The 18,694-nt window shown below is 35.1% G+C and overlaps 2 protein-coding genes across 3 annotated transcripts; one reads left to right on the top strand and one right to left on the bottom strand.

Annotated features, from left to right (window-relative positions):
• The first annotated feature begins 575 nt into the window (after nucleotides 1-575).
• On the top strand, nucleotides 576-9,138 carry LOC142517663 (AP-4 complex subunit epsilon-like). 2 transcript variants are annotated; one of them, XM_075620026.1, is made up of 12 exons: nucleotides 576-761; nucleotides 839-1,441; nucleotides 2,159-2,344; nucleotides 2,654-2,869; nucleotides 2,954-3,064; nucleotides 3,673-3,870; nucleotides 3,973-4,104; nucleotides 5,333-5,389; nucleotides 5,643-5,759; nucleotides 5,993-6,070; nucleotides 6,972-7,115; nucleotides 7,726-9,138. In XM_075620026.1, the coding sequence occupies exons 2-12, from the start codon at nucleotides 875-877 to the stop codon at nucleotides 8,785-8,787; spliced, it is 2,868 nt and encodes a 955-aa protein (XP_075476141.1). In that variant the 5' UTR covers nucleotides 576-761; nucleotides 839-874; the 3' UTR covers nucleotides 8,788-9,138. The 2 variants fall into 2 exon arrangements, with proteins under 2 accessions (XP_075476141.1, XP_075476140.1); XM_075620025.1 differs by having other exon boundaries at nucleotides 576-1,441.
• Nucleotides 9,139-13,200: 4,062 nt separating this feature from the next.
• Nucleotides 13,201-16,553, bottom strand: LOC142518333 (abscisic acid 8'-hydroxylase CYP707A2-like). Its single transcript, XM_075621094.1, has 7 exons — nucleotides 16,057-16,553; nucleotides 15,452-15,770; nucleotides 14,937-15,323; nucleotides 14,628-14,802; nucleotides 14,341-14,447; nucleotides 14,116-14,234; nucleotides 13,201-13,767 (listed from the first exon to the last, which is right to left on the bottom strand). Exons 1-7 carry the CDS (start codon nucleotides 16,422-16,424, stop codon nucleotides 13,674-13,676), a joined length of 1,569 nt encoding a protein of 522 aa, XP_075477209.1. The 5' UTR covers nucleotides 16,425-16,553; the 3' UTR covers nucleotides 13,201-13,673.
• Nucleotides 16,554-18,694: the final 2,141 nt, after the last annotated feature.

The following is an 18,694-nucleotide window of genomic DNA, read 5'->3' as shown; positions in this document are numbered from 1 at the left end:
AAATTAATATGTATTTTCGGTACACATATTCATTGCATTGTGTAAGACGCTAATGTAGATAAATTATGAGTATGTTTCTTGCGAGACGGTTTCACAAATTTTTATCTGTGAGACGGGTCAACCCTACTGATATTCACAATAAAAAGTAATACTCTTAGCATAAAAATTAATATTTTTTCATGAATAAACCAAATAAGATATCCGTCTCACAAAATACGATTTGTGAGACCGTCTCATACAAGATTTCGCCATAAATTATATGCATGATATATTATTATTGTAAATTTTAAAATAATTTATAACTACTTGTTTCGAAAAAAATATTTTTGATAAAACAAAAAGACCATATAAAAAATTAAATCTTTATCTAATTAAAAAATATCATAAAAACAAATTTTATTAAATTTATAATTTATTATTCAATATCATATTTCAATAAAACATCTCTTTGTCTTTATTTACACTTTTGAAAAATTTTAAAAAATCATAATAAAAAATATTTTTCAAATTCAATTTTAATATAAAAATTAAGAAAAAGGTTGGGAATTATCCTCAAAACTACGGTTTATCCCAATAGTAATACTATGCGCATCAATAGTTGTACCTTGATGAATCTCCTGCATTAAGACGTCTCCTCTGCCCCGTCTTCGCCGTACACCACCACGCCACACGTAGCTGCTAGCAGGATTTTGATATTCTAAATCCAAACCCTAAGCCCGATTAGACCTCCTGAATTACCTCATACGAACGGTTCAATCAAGGTGAGAAATTTGCCATCAATTTTTCCCTTTCGATCTGAGATTGATTCCAAGATTTTTGCTTTTGGATAATTGAGAAGCTGGAGCAGCTAAAGACGATCGGCAGGGAGCTCGCAATGGGCTCCCAAGGGGGATTCGGGCAGTCTAAAGAGTTCTTAGACCTAATCAAATCTATCGGAGAAGCCCGATCCAAGGCTGAGGAAGACCGCATTGTTCTGCGAGAAATCGAGACGCTGAAAGCCCGATTAGCCAGCCCGAATACTTCGAAATACAAGCTCAAAGAGTACCTCATTCGCCTACTCTATGTGGAGATGCTGGGTCATGATGCTTCGTTCGGATACATTCATGCTGTTAAAATGACACACGATGAGAATCTGCTCTTGAAAAGGACTGGGTATTTAACAGTTACTCTGTTCTTGAACGAGGATCATGATTTGATTATATTGATCGTGAATACGATACAGAAGGACTTGAAGAGTGATAATTATTTGGTAGTTTGTGCGGCGTTGAATGCGGTTTGTCGGTTGATTAACGAGGAGACTATTCCTGCGGTGTTGCCGCAGGTGGTGGAGCTTTTGGGGCATCATAAGGAGGCGGTGAGGAGGAAGGCTGTGATGGCGCTTCACAGGTTCTATCAGAGGGCTCCTGGATCTGTTTCCCATTTAATTTCCAATTTCCGTAAGGTAATCCGTGTGTAGGTGATCGTGTTGATTTGTAAACATGATTTGAGTGGCCACTGATGGTTTGCTTATTTGTGTTCAGTACCACTTTGTGTGACGTAGCTGTCCTTGTCCTCTTGTAATTTCATGCTGGAATAGTTGAGAGTCTTGGGACTTGTGGGTGGAGATGTTCCTTGTCGACGGTCGAGTATTGTGTTTAGTGCATGCATGCTACTGGGTGAATGTGATTCATAACTTGAAAACAGCTGTTGAAATTTGGTTGCGTGCGGTCTGTGGATGTGCATGATTTGAATTAAATGGTTAATTGTGATGCTATCTCTTTTATAACAATCATCATGTGATAAAAATGTTAATAAAAAACTGCCATTTAGTTTTATTCAAAAAATATTATGGATAGATCACTAGATGTGACCATGTATATGCTGTAAGATATTGAACAATGATGATGTGAGGATTTACCAGTTTAGAATCTGACAAACTTCGAAATGTACCAAAGCAGGCAAAAGTGAAAGGTCATTTTTTATTTGGATTTTTAATTATGGGAAATAGGGCATACTTGAGAGTACTGCACTCGTTCAATGTCTCTGTTGATCATATAAGATGAGTGTTATGGTTCATGATGATTTTATCGAAGATAGACATCATAGTATATGCATATTCAGAAAGAAATATTGTTGGTTCCTGAAAGTCAATATTTCTGAACAAATAACGTTGTTGCAGCGGCTTTGTGATAATGATCCTGGTGTTATGGGTGCAACTCTCTACCCACTTTTTGATCTTATCATGACTGATGTTGATTCATATAAAGATCTGGTTGTTAGTTTTGTAAACATTCTCAAGCAAGTAGCTGAACGCAGATTACCAAAGAGCTATGATTATCATCAGATGCCTGCGCCATTCATTCAGGTGAGTTCTGATTATATTTGTCACCATATGTCTCTTCCTTATTGTTCACACATTTCTTTTTTCTGTCACTGCACTGACTAGTTTTAATAGCCAGTTTTGCTTTGTCCTTTGTCGCAGCATTGATGTCCTTTTAATGCATGCCTCTTTGAAGTTTATTCACGATGTTGCTTGCCCACCTTTTCATGCCGGGCTTCTCTTTTAACTAGATGATTCTTTATTTTAACCCCCAAGATCTTCCCTTTTGGCCCACATTTTTCCCGTATTATGGATGTATTCTCCTGAAAAGTATAGGTTGTGATCTTTCCACAGATTAAACTGTTGAAAATTCTGGCTGTTCTCGGTAGTGGTGACAAAAAGGCCAGTGAACAAATGTATACTATGGTTGGTGACATCATTACAAAATGTGACTCGACATCTAATATTGGGAATGCTATTCTTTATGAATGCATTTGCTGTGTTTCGTCATTGCACCCCAATCCAAAGTTGCTCGAAGCTGCAGCTGATGCCATATCAAAATTTTTGAAAGTATGTTTTCTGAAACACATTTGATCATTACAGTCTACATTATTATTTCTAGATATCATGGATCTAACTTTCTCGAATGGGCAGAGCGATAGCCACAATCTGAAATATCTCGGTATTGATGCTCTTAGCCGATTGATAAAGATAAGCCCCGAAATTGCTGAACAGCACCAGCTGGCTGTCATTGATTGCTTGGAGGTGAAGCATATCATTTTTTATTTTGTGCCATGTGGATTGAAGCAAGTGTTTTCTTATTTGACCTCAAGAAAAAGAGGTGGTTGTATTGGTCCATTTCTTTAGATTACATGCTCTTACTTTTCTCATTGGTCTTATTCAGTTGAATCTGGTTGGCTCCTGAACGGAAAATGGAGATGTGCTCTGTTTCCTAGTACCTTTTAGGATATATGTAGTAGATTTCTCCTCAAATGGGTCTTTCCAGATTTATCTAATGGATAAGGCTGAGAAAAACAATTGAACATTTCTATATGCATCTTTACCCTTGATGTAACTCATTTCACTATGTGTGGTTGGTGATGAAGCTTGGAGAACAACACCCTTGTAAATGATTTTTGTTACATTTGGGGAAAAACTACAGTTTTCTTTTTATAATTTTCCTAGTTGGTACCTAATTCATATAACCTCTTTTTGTTCATTGGTCTTTATGTGAATAGTCTATTCCGGGTGATGAAGAATATTTGGCCATACATCTTTTATTTAACGTTGTTTTTATGTGCAAGAAGGTTTATTTTGATTGAGATAGTGTTTCAATTGAACTTTCCTTTAAGTTCTGCCCTGCCATGATACAGGACCCTGATGACACCCTAAAGCGCAAGACATTTGAACTGCTTTACAAAATGACCAAGTCGTCGAATGTAGAAGTGATCGTGGATCGTATGATAAATTACATGATAAGCATCAATGATAACCATTACAAAACTGAAATAGCATCTAGATGTGTCGAACTTGCTGAGCAATTTGCACCGAGCAACCAATGGTTTATACAGGTAATCATACTGGCTTGTACTGCTGCTTGATTTGTCCTCGTGTGTTTTTGTTTTTTGAGTAGTTTTTAATTCTCTGCTTCTTTGTCCTGTTTTATTTTCCAGGCTATGAATAAAGTGTTTGAGCATGCAGGGGACGTGGTTGACACTAAAGTTGCACATAATTTGATGAAGCTAATAGCAGAAGGATTTGGACAGGACGACAGCGCTGCAGATAGTTTGCTTATATCATCTGCTGTAAGTTTTCTTTATCAATATGTTTTTCTTATTCGGGTGCAAATACTTGTGTTTGTTTTAAATAATTGTGTTCTATTTTAGTTAGCTAGAACAATTTGCATATTGAAATGATTTCTCTTATTGACGGTCAGTTCGCTATATTATCTTTCAACATTTTCTATTTCTTTAAACACAAGACATATTGGTATTCTTGGAAAGCACTGTAACTTTGCATGAGATTAAGATGATATTATTTTCATTAAGCAATACGTATGTGGAAATTATATTTCATGTATTTTTGTAACGATTATTTTTGTAACGATGAGGTTATTATGTTTAATGGATATGTTCAGTGGAGGAGAATAGTCTTTTGAGAATATCACAAATGGAAAGTCTTAACTTTGACTTGAATATTTTTAATCCCATTTTTTTGAATCTTTTAAAAATGTATGATTTTTAAAGAACTATCGAACCCAAATAACTCTTGCATTTTTACCAGTTCCCAGTGTCACGCACTGACACTACTAATCAAGTGGGTTTAGATACTTAAGTTGCATTGTGAGCTTACCAGTTTACCCCACGTGAAACATACCATATTAGGAAGACTGAGAAATTTGCTAACCGATGCATGTACTAGATAGCATACAAACTGTGTCCGGATTTACCTCTTGACTTCATTTTCATAAACAATCTCTATAATCTTGTCAAACTTTCTTGGCCTTCCCTTACGTCTGGTCTTCACGAGGAATCAAGGATGGTGGGGATAAAATCAGGAAGATTTTATGTCAATGTCCTGCATCAGCAGGAAGTTAAAAATGTTATTGATTTATAAATGTACACAACATGCCTCTTTCATAAAAACCACCATGTCTTTCTAAACAGTTGATTAGTTTTATTAGACAATGTTAACATAGTTTCAAGGCATGCTTTCTCGCAGGCTTGAGGGCATGGGACACCAAAAGAACCGATGATGTCAGTGTGATTTGATTTAAATTTCTAAATTTAAAGCAACCTTTTGTCTCCCTTAAAGTTTTAAACGCAACTTGGTAGTTCAAGTGTTTTTAGGGTCAGAAATCTTCGTGACACTCCCTTCTTTGAGTTCTCCAGCTATTAAATATAATTTTGCTGCTTATGGAAAGTATTTTATATTATCCACTGCTTAGACTGGCATTCAACTTAATAATATTAAATTGATTATTATGGTTCCACTCATTTATCATTTCTAATCCTAATTATCTTATTTGTGCAGGTGGAGTCGTATCTCGGAATAATGGGAGAACCAAAGCTTCCATCTACGTTTCTTCAAGTATGTTCTATGACATCTACGTTCCATCTTCTCTCTCTGTCTTTTTTATAATATTTTTTTGCTCAATTTTCATTGGTTATCTGTCCTCTGGATCTTCCCAACCCCCTTTCCTCTATTTTCTCTCTCTGGGTATGCATATTATTTTCTTCATGTGTTTATCTGATTCCGTTTTCTGCTCATTCTCTCTCTTTGGATGGTTGAGTACTGATTGTGGATATGTCTTGCCTCTGTCATTAATTTACTTGTTTGTCAGGTCATTTGCTGGGTCTTGGGGGAGTATGGGACTGCAGATGGCAGGTATTCCGCCTCATATATCTCTGGGAAGTTGTGTGATGTGGCGGAAGCACATTCAACTGATGACACAGTCAAAGTATGTATCTGGTTTGTTTTATAGTCTTTCGGGAATTTTTTGTTTATAGTAAACTTAATTTTGGAAAATAAAAATATTAGGTCTCATTGCTTTGCTTTTTGGCCTGAAGACACCTTTATTAGCTTCCCTTTTCAGAAGTGACTTTTTCTCCCAATAGTTTTTGTGTCTTATTTTGCTAATTTTCTGATATTTCTATCACTTAGTTTGTGTCTTGTTTTCTCCTTGTTTTGAAGGCTTATGCAGTTACGGCGCTTATGAAGATATATTCATTTGAAATAGCATCTGGTAGGAAGGTGGATATATTACCTGAGGTTGGTACTTTGAATTATGTGTGGTTGATTTGACATTCTATTGCGTAGTCAACTACATATATCTAGGTTGAATATTTTGTCTGTTGTGCTTTCTTCCATTTATGAGAGTAAGTTCCTATACAAGAGTCAAGACGTATTGTTATCACTCATCAGCGTTATCATCTTTATGCATATCCCTTCCTCCTTTCCCTCCCTTTTTAGTGCACGTCTCACATTCTCCCTTCTACTGATGATTTACTTGAATGATTGGATTTTCAAAATTGCCATGAACATAAATATTATAGATTATGGTGATAATAAGAACTCCATCAACATGAACAAAGAGTAAGTGATTTTGTTATGAGTGGGGTTTGTGTTTTTTGTTTTATTTGTTGAGTTGCTATTTATGTAATATACAACATGGTGCTCGAATAGTTTGTAAATGAGGATTTATATAATGTGGCTCTATCACCTTTCTTTTCTGGAAAAAACTGGTAAAACTTGTGTCAGATGTTTTGACAATTTTAAAATTAACTTAACATAAAATGTTGTTCCCAAGTTTTGTATGTTACCAGTAGAGAGTGGCTTGCATCTCTCTCCTATCTAGAGAAGTTGAATTTACCTGGATTTGGAAACTCAGAAAGTGTGCTCATGCAAAATAAATTACGGTCATTTACAGATGTTTTTGTTCGACTGTCCAATACCTGAGCACAGTTTATGCTCTAGGAAAATATTTTTTTAGTTGAAGGGCGCTTAGCTGGGCTATTTTTCATTCTGATGAATTACAATTGTATATTGATTTTGATGTGGCCGGGCCGGTATCTCAGAGGATCAGAAATGTATCTATGTTTCTTCAATTCCCTACTGTAATTACTTGATTTAGAATAGGTTTTCCAGACCTGTAACCTCTTTCTTGCTGTAGTGCCAATCATTGATTGAAGAAATGTTGGTGTCCAACTCAACTGATCTGCAGCAGCGTGGATATGAGCTTCAAGAAATCACTGGTTTGGATGCTCATGCTCTTGTGAATATATTGCCAATGGACTCTACTTGTGAGGAAATTGAGGTAATACTGACTATTAGAATAAATTTTTCTGGTCGGACCTTGTTTATGTATACTAGCCCCATTGCGTTCATATCCAGTCGATTGTTTTTTTATAAATACCCATGTTAAAAAAATTTGAAATAAAATTTAAGATTTTCTGATTTTTAATAAGTTTTTTAATTTTTTTTTGCATAAATTTAATTTTTCATTCAAAAAATAAAAGAAATAGGGGGGATAGAAAGAGGAGTGATGTTTGGGGGTCTAAAAATTACACCATGACTTAATTTTGAACTCAATACAACAAACCAGAGTTTGGATTAATTCACTGCGTGCTTTCTACTAACCTATGATAAATGAGTAAAAAAAACAGCTGACTTCGAGGATATAATTTCATTTGGTAATCTATTGGATTTGTAGTTTTGATTTCCTACGATGTTTTCTGGGGCAATGAAGAGCTTGGATTCTTTATGGGAAAAAACAAAATTATGCCAACGGAAATTTTGCTTTACTCATCATATATCAATGCTAGTATTAATTATGAGTTCTTGTTTATCTGACTCTGTTGCCTGCATTGTGTTTTTCTATCATCATCTTTTAGTTGATGGCCTTAGCATTTGCCAAATCTTTGCAGATTGATAGAAACCTTTCATTCCTCGATGCATATGTCCAACAATCATTGGAAAATGGTGCTGAGCCATACATCCCTGAGGACGAACGTATTGGAATGTCAAAGATTAGCAATTTCCCAACTCAAGATCATCAAGAATCCACAACACACACACTTAGATTTGAGGCCTATGAGCTACCAAAACCACCTGTAGTCGTTCCTCCAGTACTTTCATCCTCAACTGAGCTTGTTCAAGTACCAGAGCCAGCTTACATTCCAGATATTCAGCAACCTATTGCATCTGTGCCGTCTGCCTTTAATACCGAGCCATCAGAAATCAAGCTAAGACTTGATGGGGTTCAGAAAAAGTGGGGGCAGCCCACTTTCTCCTCTACTGCACCATCTACACTTGTCACTGATTCTGTCAAGATTCAGAATAAGGTGACTCAACAAGATTCAGTGGTCAGTTCAAGCGCAAAAGCGCGTGATTTTTCCCATGATTCAAGAAAGCAGTTGCCTGAGATTTCTCCAGAGAAACAAAAACTAGCTGAATCACTATTTGGTGGTGCATCAAAATCTGATAGAAAACAGCCTCATAGCCAGAAGGTTTTGAAAACACAGCATCACACTGCAGATAAGACTCGTGTAATCAAGAGCACAACGTCGTCTGATGCTACCAAATTAAAGTCATCCGAACCACCTCCAGACCTACTGGACTTGGGTGAACCATCTGTCACCAGTAGTGCACCATCTCTAGATCCATTCAAGCAATTAGAAGGTCTTCTTGATCTAACACAAGAATCGGCCCCGATAAATACTGGTGGAGTTGGGACGTCTGAGGCCCCTGATTTTATGTCTCTCTTTGCGGACACATCTTTGACTTCACAGAATGACAATGATCCCAATCCTGTGGCAAATATGATCAACAAAAATGGTCATGGAGGCAGCACAGTTGCATATTCGACATCACAGATGAACAAAGGACCAAATTTAAAAGAAGCCTTAGAGAAGGATGCATTTGTAAGACAAATGGGTGTGACTCCATCAGGTCAAAATCCCAATTTATTTAAAGACTTGCTTGGCTAAATGTTTGGTTGAAATCTTGTGCACCGATCAATATCCTAAGAATCATGGCTATGTGGTTGCGATTATGTGCCACGAGTATGAGCCAGATTCTGGAGAAAATTGGAGCCGAGTTGGTTGAATCCCTGTTTGTGTTGATAAAATTCAGGTGTACTTTGTATTGATTACTGGAGAGGGTACTGTGAGTAGAAAGTACAGCGAGGATTGAATTTTTTGAGGCAGAAGAACTTTTGCTTTGTTCAGCGTTTCGCCACTGTGATTTAAAATTATTATTACTACAGAAATGTTGCTTGTCTTCCTTTTGAAGATTTATTTTTCCCTTGGATGATAAACAATTCGTTTGGTCCGAATTAATTGATTGTCGGCATATTGGCGACCAGCCCGAGTTAAGAACCTTCTAAGGTCAAGGCCTAGGCTCGGTATGACCAGCGAGCCCAAACCAAGTGGCCTGTCGTAGACCTGGCCAAGATTCGAATTCGAATCCGAATCGGAACCGTCTCACAAAAACCAGAATCGATTTAGATCCAAAATCAGAAGGGGAACCAAAAATTAATTTTGAATTTTAAGATATTGTAGTACGCACAGACCATTTAACTCATGTAACTAAATTATTTGATCAAATTAAATTTAATATCTTATTTTTAAAACAAAATATTTTAAATATTAATATTATTTTATAATATAATTGTTGAATAATTAGTTCACTGACACACTATTATAGTTGTCTTTAAATGTAGAAGAATTGTTGTAGTATAAGTCGTTTCAAATCGGCCGTTTGTAAGTAGTTCGGTTTCGATTTAACTTTCATTAGGTCTGTCTCCAATCACAAAATCTATTTTGGTGCAAATTTTACACTAAAATAATGCGATTTTTGCACCAAATACAACATCCATCTCCAACCCATTTACTTCAAATCTCACACCAAAAAGAATATTATCAAAATATTCCTTTTATATTACATATATTAATTATTATCTTTTATTTAATATATTTTTAATTATGACTAATGTGTATATTATATAATCAATATTATATTATTAATAAATTTAAATAATAATATTTAAGTTTATAATTTAATTATATAATTTGAATGACTATATTCATATCACAAATGATCAATTAAAGCATTTCGTAGTGCGAAATGAACATCTTTATATTAAATTATATTAATTATAAATCATTAAATCAAATTATTCCTTACGCTATTTTGACCAAATAGCACAGTCTCCATTGGAGCAAATTTTTGCACCAAAATGGTGTTAAAATACCATTTTGGTGCAAAAGTTGGAGATGTCTTATAACCAAACCATAGGTTCCAGCATCGTTGTGAGGCACTGAGGCCTATACTATTGTGGTATATATATTATATTTATTTATTTATAATTATTATTATATCTATGCAATATTTCCGGCCAACCATTCTCCAGCCCATTATGATTCAGCCTAGGCCCAGAACCAGCAAATACATTAGCTGGTCTGGGCCAGACTTTTTTAAACCGGACAGATTGGAACTGGCATGGTAAGTTTATCTGGCACAGCCCATTTTACCATGAAGTCACCCTTTGATTTTAGTTATCCCGCCTATTCGAATTCCCTGTCCCTCTACTTCAAGTTGAGCTAATGGAAAATGGGAAATGGCGAGTATCCGTATCCTTACAGATATCCTGCTCCTAAGAGGTTTTAATTTGTGTTTTCATTGTGATATTTTTATACTAATTCATAGTTCTTCCATTGTAATTTTTTTTTTCCTTTTTTTTGCACAATTTGCAGTTGCAGAAAGATTTTCCGAGTTTTGCTGCAGCGGAGTTGGATTGCTCGATCATCTCTTCATTCAGGTATTTGTTATTGGTTATTTACTCAATATATCTGGATTTATTCTGATTTTTGTAAGTTTACAAGTTTGTGCCATAATTTGGTGGGGATTAATTCCTGGCAAGTTCCGCTGCATCAGTTTTTTTTTCTCGCTAAACAAACAGTCACTTGTCGATATAGGCCATCAGTATTGTTTTAAAGATCGTTACACTTTTATTACAGCTTCATACCTACTAAAATGTTATGTAATAAACTGAAATATAAGATAATATAATTGTTTTTTAAGTTTAGTTATTATAAAATTTAAGTCGTAGGATGATACAAGAATGTGTGCCGAATCTAATCATCGACACCAAATGGTGCATTATAGTCTTCGGGAGCTGTGATTTTCTGATTACGTTCCTTGACTAGGCATTTCAAGCGGGCCTGGTCGGTATCCAATGAGGTCCTGCTATATGTGGGCTCAAAACCGACCACTTTGTGAACAGCCTGTGGCCACACGAAGTACATGTTAATTGTCAACCGACCAAATCTAGGAACAAGATTTTACGGCAAAATGTTTGAAAGCTTCTGGTTGATTTTCAAACTTTGCATTATTGTGAGTATATTCGTTTGAGGTGGAACTAGGCCAAAAAAAAAAAAAAAAACTAGGCTGTATTTGGTGGAAGATAAATCTTTGATGCTCTGTCTATGCTATACTCGGACGATGCTAACAAACTCAATGGATCGAACATGCTAGATCATGAGACCGTTGCATGATAGATTGTATCCTGAAATTTTATATTTTTTCTATCTTCTCATGCATTAATCACTCTGCCTACCTATAGCTTAGAAAGAATCCACAAAGCATTAGCGTCCCTAAGGACTTTAGTACTTGTACGAAACAACCCATATCCCATTTACGAAGGCGACGTTTAAATAGGACCAACATGTTTTTTTTTACTTTCTTGTACATGGATGTAGATTTCACGTGGTGTAGGATTATTTGATTGCAATATCCATGCTAGTTAACTTTTAACATTTTTTAGCCTCACGTGTTTTATCTTTCTCATTATTTTTATTAGATTTAGAGTATCATCTGATTTGCAAGCAGTTGACTTGTCTTTTTTTCCCCCTTATGTTTTCTTTATATTTAGCTCAGCACAATCTTGTTTTGATCCGTTTATAGACAATGGATTTATTGTAAGAAGTAATTGAACATCCGTTTGCTAGCGTTTCGTTGGAAGTTGTTTTCAGCATGAGAACTTCATCTGCCGTGGATTCAGGGCTTTTAGCTACAAGGGGCGACAGACAATTGTACAAAATTTCATCTTGTACACTAAAAACTAGAGAAAAAGATAGAGGGAAAGGACTTCATCTTTATGAGAAACTATGCAAAAATAAAGAAATAGATAAATAAAGTCTCTCCCCTCACTTTCGGTTCAGCTTGTCTACATGCATATAAGTTTTGACAAAATATTAAAATAGTCGAGATCTGGGAGTTGATTAATATTATATAAAGCTTTGTTTTTAGTGAGATTATATTGATAGCTCAGCATTATTCGTTAGTAAGTAGGATAAGGAAGAGAAACACTGATTAAAAATCATTTGACTTTTCTCTATGTGATATGATATTGCCAGCTAAATCGAATCTGGAAGTGGGCATTGTATGGATTCATTGAAAATGTAATGCTTCTGATAGTTGAATAATAATAGAGATGTCTGATGTCTTCAATGAACATTAAAAAAGATTATTCTTTTGCTAAAATATCATTATCCCCCAAATGATGGTAAATTTGAAGTGTTTATGGAGGCAAGTCTAAGTTTTGGAGCGTGAGGATCTGTTATTGCTGATATAATATTAATATATGAGACATGGGATGAACACTAGATTATTGTATGAGATATAGGATGTAATACGAAACTTCCAAATGATTTCTTAGCTGTTCTATCCAATTTATTTTATTAAATACAAACCGTGTTGTTATGTGATAATTATTCTGATGATAGAACTCAGATATCGATGTTTGACACGAACAATATAATTGGAGTTGACTTTAATAAAAAAAAACAATAAATCATGATTTGATTATGGTTTTATTTACATTGGAGTACTTGATTTTTGGGAAGTCAATTGGCCATAATGAGACGCTTGAATACAAATAAGTACAATCAGGTAGACAATCTGTAGTTCTTTTTCTTAATTTATTTTTTTTCTTTTTCTTAATTTATTTTTTTTCAAAAAATTGATTTTGTCATATATATTTCACGTTATGGGTAAAGTTGAATGTACTCAAATAAATCAATTGAACATTTCAGATAACAATAGTAATAATAACTCAATTGAAAGGGGATTGTTTTTGTACATTTTCCCCATGGTTTCAAGTTATCCGACTTCTTGAAAGGCATCATGATACTTGGCCTGATAGTGCTTTTGACATTTAATACAGCAAGACGTCGATTTTATGTAGGTTTCACTTACCAGAGTACATTTTTAGCTTTATTTGTAATGAAGACCAAGTCACTCATCACTTTGACTACTGGCCGTATGTGGTAATGAATGTAATATTTTTGTGCAACATGCTGCTCATGTTAATGATATTAATAATGGTAAGAAAAATAATTGTGAAAGTTCGAATGAGCTTTGGGAGTTGCTGGGAACATAATTTTCAAGATTTTCATGAATTGCCTTGCGGACTTTTTACATGGATCTGACTAATCAAACACTGAAGGCAAATAAAAAGAATATTGCTAACTATGTAATTAATCGATCTACGCCTATCCTCGAGTCTCTGGTCCTTGATCTGAAAAGAATATGGCTTAAACCTTCTTCAAACTCTGTGCTATCTATCGAAAACCGTTGTGCAATTGGCTTTTGTGGGCTCTTTTCCATCAGAACTCTTCTTCTAGTTGGTACATTCCACCTTCTGGAGACTGAGGATTTACGTGCACTTGATGATGCTCGATCATATACAATTAACGTGAACATGGACTCCATGATCCAATATGATAGAATGTAACTTTCTGGTTCTGTGTTTTGGCGAAATGATATTCTTTATATGCTTGGGTAAATAGTAATGGGCTTCTGTTATCAATCTCTATATTTTGAGTGAGAGTTTGATTGGCAATCCATTCTGGGGAAGAGCAAAGGGTCCATACTGGATTCCATTTTGTGGGCCAATCATAGACCACCTGCAAGAATCAAGATCGAAAGATTGGAGCAATTTAATGATTTAGAAGATATTTATCAGACATGCTATTTTTAGAAAACGAAATTCCACCACATATTAAAAGCAGAAATTCTTGTGTATACTCCCAGTCTTGATATGGTTGAATTTCAGCCACACGTATAGAACTGGTGCGTACAAGATATTTCCAATCAGGATTGATTTAGGAAATTTGAGGTTTTCAAACATGCACCGCTCTTGGTATGGCAGTATCTAGGTTACAGAAAAGAGGGGCAGGTTCGAAGTTTCTGTTTGGAAATTGATGTTTGATTAGATGTTGCATTTTATGAAATTGGTTTTAAAGCTATCTCACCTGTACTTGGTAGTGAGATGGTGTACAAGGACCAAAATCTCTAGCTTGGCCAACTCATTTCCAGGACATGAGTGGGTCCCATTGCCAAATGGGATGAAGCTATTGGGTTTTGGAGGTGCCTGTCCAGTGAAAGTATGCGCCATCAGATAATGGAAGATGAGAATATACTCAGATTCGATAACACCACATATTAAAAATCAATGACATTGTGTGTATTATATTCACCTCGAATCTTGAAGGATCAAATTTCTCTGGGTCAGAGAAATTTTCTGGGCTGTGATGTATGTTCCTGAAAAGTGGCAACACTTTCCATCCTTTTGGAATGATATATCCTGCAAAAAATTTGGAAGGAGAAAATGGTTAGAACATACATTCAAGAATATTAAAGATATAAAACTAAAGGGTGCCTATTAAATTTCAGGCCAGACTAGGGGATCTGTTGTTATCAAAAGACACTGAGATATAAGTTATGTTCTCATTATGTTTTAGACAAATATTTCATTTCAACTCACCACTAAACTCGACATCTTCAACAGCTTCTCTGAATGTAAAAGATAAAATAGAGGCAACTCTAAGTGTTTCTTGGATGACCCTTGTAGTGATTGGCATTTTCTTGGTGTCCGCCCATTTCAAAACATTCTCTTCTCTACACTCTTCTTTGTACTTCTTTATGGCTTCTTGCTCTTCCTGTAAGGTCAAGAAACATGCATAGAATGTGACAAGTTAGTTCTAACATTTTGGTTAGAATATACAGTTGGCATCTTATGATGAAACCATCATTAAAAAAACTGGTATACATTTTCCTTATATGGGAATCTTACTGTGACAGCTTGGAGAACACTTGGATTTTCAGCTAGGTACTTGATAATCCATGTTAGAACACTAGCAGTTGTGTCACGGGCAGCGAAGATTACACCAATGATATTGTCTGCAATTTGTTCATCGGTTAGTCCTTCTGTCTCCCCCATGAATGATCCAAGTAAATCCGTGTGATTATGTTTCATTTGTCTCCTAAGGGACATAATTTTAGCCAAAATCTGTGCCAACTCCTTTCTAGCTTTCATTGCCTTGTGAAAAAGTGTTCCAGGAACATTGATTGGCATCGAATTGTATCCCTTTTCAAGAATGTAATAACACCTCTTTAGATCTTCTCTGTACAGTACTTCATCTTTCCCTAAGATCGACAGTAATGCCACATTGAATGTGTACTGCAACAATCAATATGAAAGCTATCAGTATCAAGATTTCAAGTTTTTTTAGTAGTAGAAACAGGGAAACTGATTCTTTTGTTTGTCATTGTTTTTTGTTCGGTAATTATTTAGAAAGTGTAACATACTGTTTTCATCTCTTGATAAGTTGTTATCAATTTTCCTTCCCACGACTGGAAGGAACCAATGGCTAATGATTCGATGTCTGATACGATATTCTTGATTGCCTCAGGCATGAATGCGCGGAGGACGAGTTTTCTAAGCTTGGTGTGGTACTCTCCTTGATGGAAGAATATGGCCTGTTTGCCCAACATTCTCTCCTTGCTAGCTGGAAATGTGGGCTTAAAGAGGTGAGCTTTAGACACTAATACAACTTTCGCTGCTTCTGGACTTGAAATCATCACACAAGGACATCCCAAGATGTGAGTCTTGAATATCGAACCATACCTATAAAAAATTAAATGCAGTAGCCATTTCAGAAAACATTTAACTTGAAAAAAAACGTGTGATCTACTAATTTCCTCGGTGGTAGAATAACGAGTTCTTGAGTTCGGGCTCCACCAAGTCTCTAAAAGCAGGATGGACCCAAGAATTTTAGAGAGGGGATTAGACCGAGAAAGGAATTTGAATTCCTAAACAAACAACTTGTAAAATTTCAATTTGATATCGGACGACCTCCCCCCTCGTCCCAGTTGGATCCATCTCTGACTAGAAGTAAGGAAATTGAACTTACTTCTTGACTTTTGAGGTAAAGAAAACATTTGGGTTTTGTGAGTATAATTGGAAGGTTTCACCAATATAAGGCCAACCCATTGTTCCTGGTGGAAGTGGCAATTGAACACGACCAATGTTCAGGAATTTGAGGATGTAATTTAGGACAGAGAACAAGAAAACCAAGACCAGTATCAAGAAACACAAGGAAAAGGATTCCATATGATTGTGTCGTGATACTGGTAGTGAGAAATTGGTGAACTTTTCCTTGGTTTCAAGTTGAGGCAAATGAAATAAAGATTGTATCCTGTGAAGAAATGAAGTGAATATAAGGAATATATTTATAGGCAGCCTGAATCTCATACCATATGAAATCTCCCTCCAGCTCATGAATTGGTAAGAATAGAGAGATACACATGAAGGGATGAGAGAGAAAAGTGGACACGTGTCATCTCAAGTTCGCCAAGAGAAAGGGTATGTGGGGGAGTTATTGGTTGACAATGAACGCTTCATGAGTCATGAAAGAGAGGTGGGAGAAAACCCACCCCTTTTTAAGGATATCACAGAATAGTTGGAAAATTCGTAGCGTCCGTACAATACCATAAACTTTGGGTTAGTATCGAAATTATCTGTTTTGTTTTATTAATCTTATCAAATAAATATTATATATTGGAAATTCGATGTTGTACCGTTCCAAATTAATGAGGAATTTTTTCCCCACGCGGGGTCGAGCATGAAGCTCACATGTTTAAACTAATCGGGGTGGTTGGATTTTTAGTTGGGGGCGTTATTGCTACATTAGACTAACCCATATCACTGCATTCTTATTTATTTATTTATTTATTTTTGAAACATCATTCCTATTTGATAATTCGTAGAAGATTTATGAGACATACATGGATTTAGCTAGGGATGTAGAAGTGGTTGGATCAAGTCTATTCGAAAAATATTTGATTTGAATTCGAATTTATCGAATTCGAGTAGTTTCCGAACATGTTTGATCTATTTTCGAGCTAAAAAATTATTTTGTTCGATAGTTCATGAGTTTTAATATTTTATCAATATAATATAATTATATATTAAATACATGTCTTTCGAATATTTCGAGTATTTATTTTCAAACAAAAGTTTCAGTATCTCGTTTGAATATTTCAAGGTGAACTCAGCCTTGGACTTCAATCAAACTCGAGCTCAGATATATGTATTCCAAGTCTTAAAAACTTTCTTCTTATTTGTCTCGATTCAATTCGTTGAAACTCTTGATGAAATTCTCATAGAAATTTTAGGGTTTCCTTTGAATTATTAGTGAAGCTTGAGTATAATTACTTTGAATTTGAATATCATCATTTCATTCGAATGAGATCGAAAAGCGGTTGAAATGAATGCAAGTCACACATAAATATATGATAGTTTTGGTTGAAAATATTTAAAAAATAGGCAATCATTTTATATGACTTGATTAATGCTGATCAGTTCTTGCATCTTTAGCAGTAAAATGTATATTTGTAAAGAATTATGTATAAATTTAAAGAAAACCATATCAACATCCATGGTTGTACCCAAACATTTTAGCATTCCTAGACGTCCATATGTGATACAAAGTGGTAGAGGATTCAAAAGATCGAGCCTTCACCTGACATGTACCTCTATAAGCTTTTCTGAACAATTTCAAATCTTCGTTGTATCGAATGGTAACGATTGCGAGTTTTTACGTCATAAAAAAATCATTCCGCAGTTGGTTTATTATATCAAAATTGGAATATGAATAGAAATAAAAGTCACACTTCTCGATATATCCAAGTGTAGATGAGGTGTTTTCCAAGATGGCATGCCACCTAAGAGTGTAATGGGTTAATGCACATATCTTTCAATATTCTATAATGATTGAATTTCAATTCTTAAGCAATGATTTTGAAATAATTCAATATTTTATCAATATGTAATGTCGAGTTATATTGAACTAATTCAACAATATGCAATAACCAAGTATCATTCAGTTATTTAATAATTACAATCACGTCAATGAATGGTGGAATTCTCTAGCTTTCATTTTTCAGTCTATGACTATCAACTTGTACTCAAACTCATATGTTGTTAGGATCAGTTAGGTGTTTAGAGGGGGTGGATGAATACCTAGTAAAATTTTCAGCATGATTAGTTTGGGCTAACAAAACACAATCATTTTATCTTAACTCGGTTGATATACAAGTCAGCAAGGTAAAATATATGCACAGAAAACGACTCGTGTTCAAAGTTGAACCAAATAGATACTAACATGAGAATTGGCAAGAGTCAGCTATCCCAATGCCAAATATATTCACGATGTTCAGTAGTTTTTCAATGATTAAAATACAGTTAAACAACAAATTCAAGTTGATTTTGATGGAGAAAATGGAGAAAAAATGCAACATCCTTTAGAGAATGCACAATCTGTAGAGAGTGGGCAACAATCAACAATCAATCAACACAAATTGAATATCCATTTGTTCTTTTTGCTTTATTTTCATATTGTGACCCAATAGCTTTCGAAAATTCCATCAAAGCATCAAAACAACAAAAGACAATGGATGCTGAAATCGCATCAATCGAGAGAATTAAAACTTGGGAACTGTCCGAGCTTCCTAAAAGTAAAAAAAAAAAAAAACAATAGGTGTGAGGTG

Source organism: Primulina tabacum, chromosome 11 (genome assembly GCF_025594145.1).
Source record: "Primulina tabacum isolate GXHZ01 chromosome 11, ASM2559414v2, whole genome shotgun sequence".
Classification (NCBI taxonomy): domain Eukaryota; kingdom Viridiplantae; phylum Streptophyta; class Magnoliopsida; order Lamiales; family Gesneriaceae; genus Primulina; species Primulina tabacum.
This window is presented reverse-complemented; position numbering and strand designations above follow the sequence as displayed.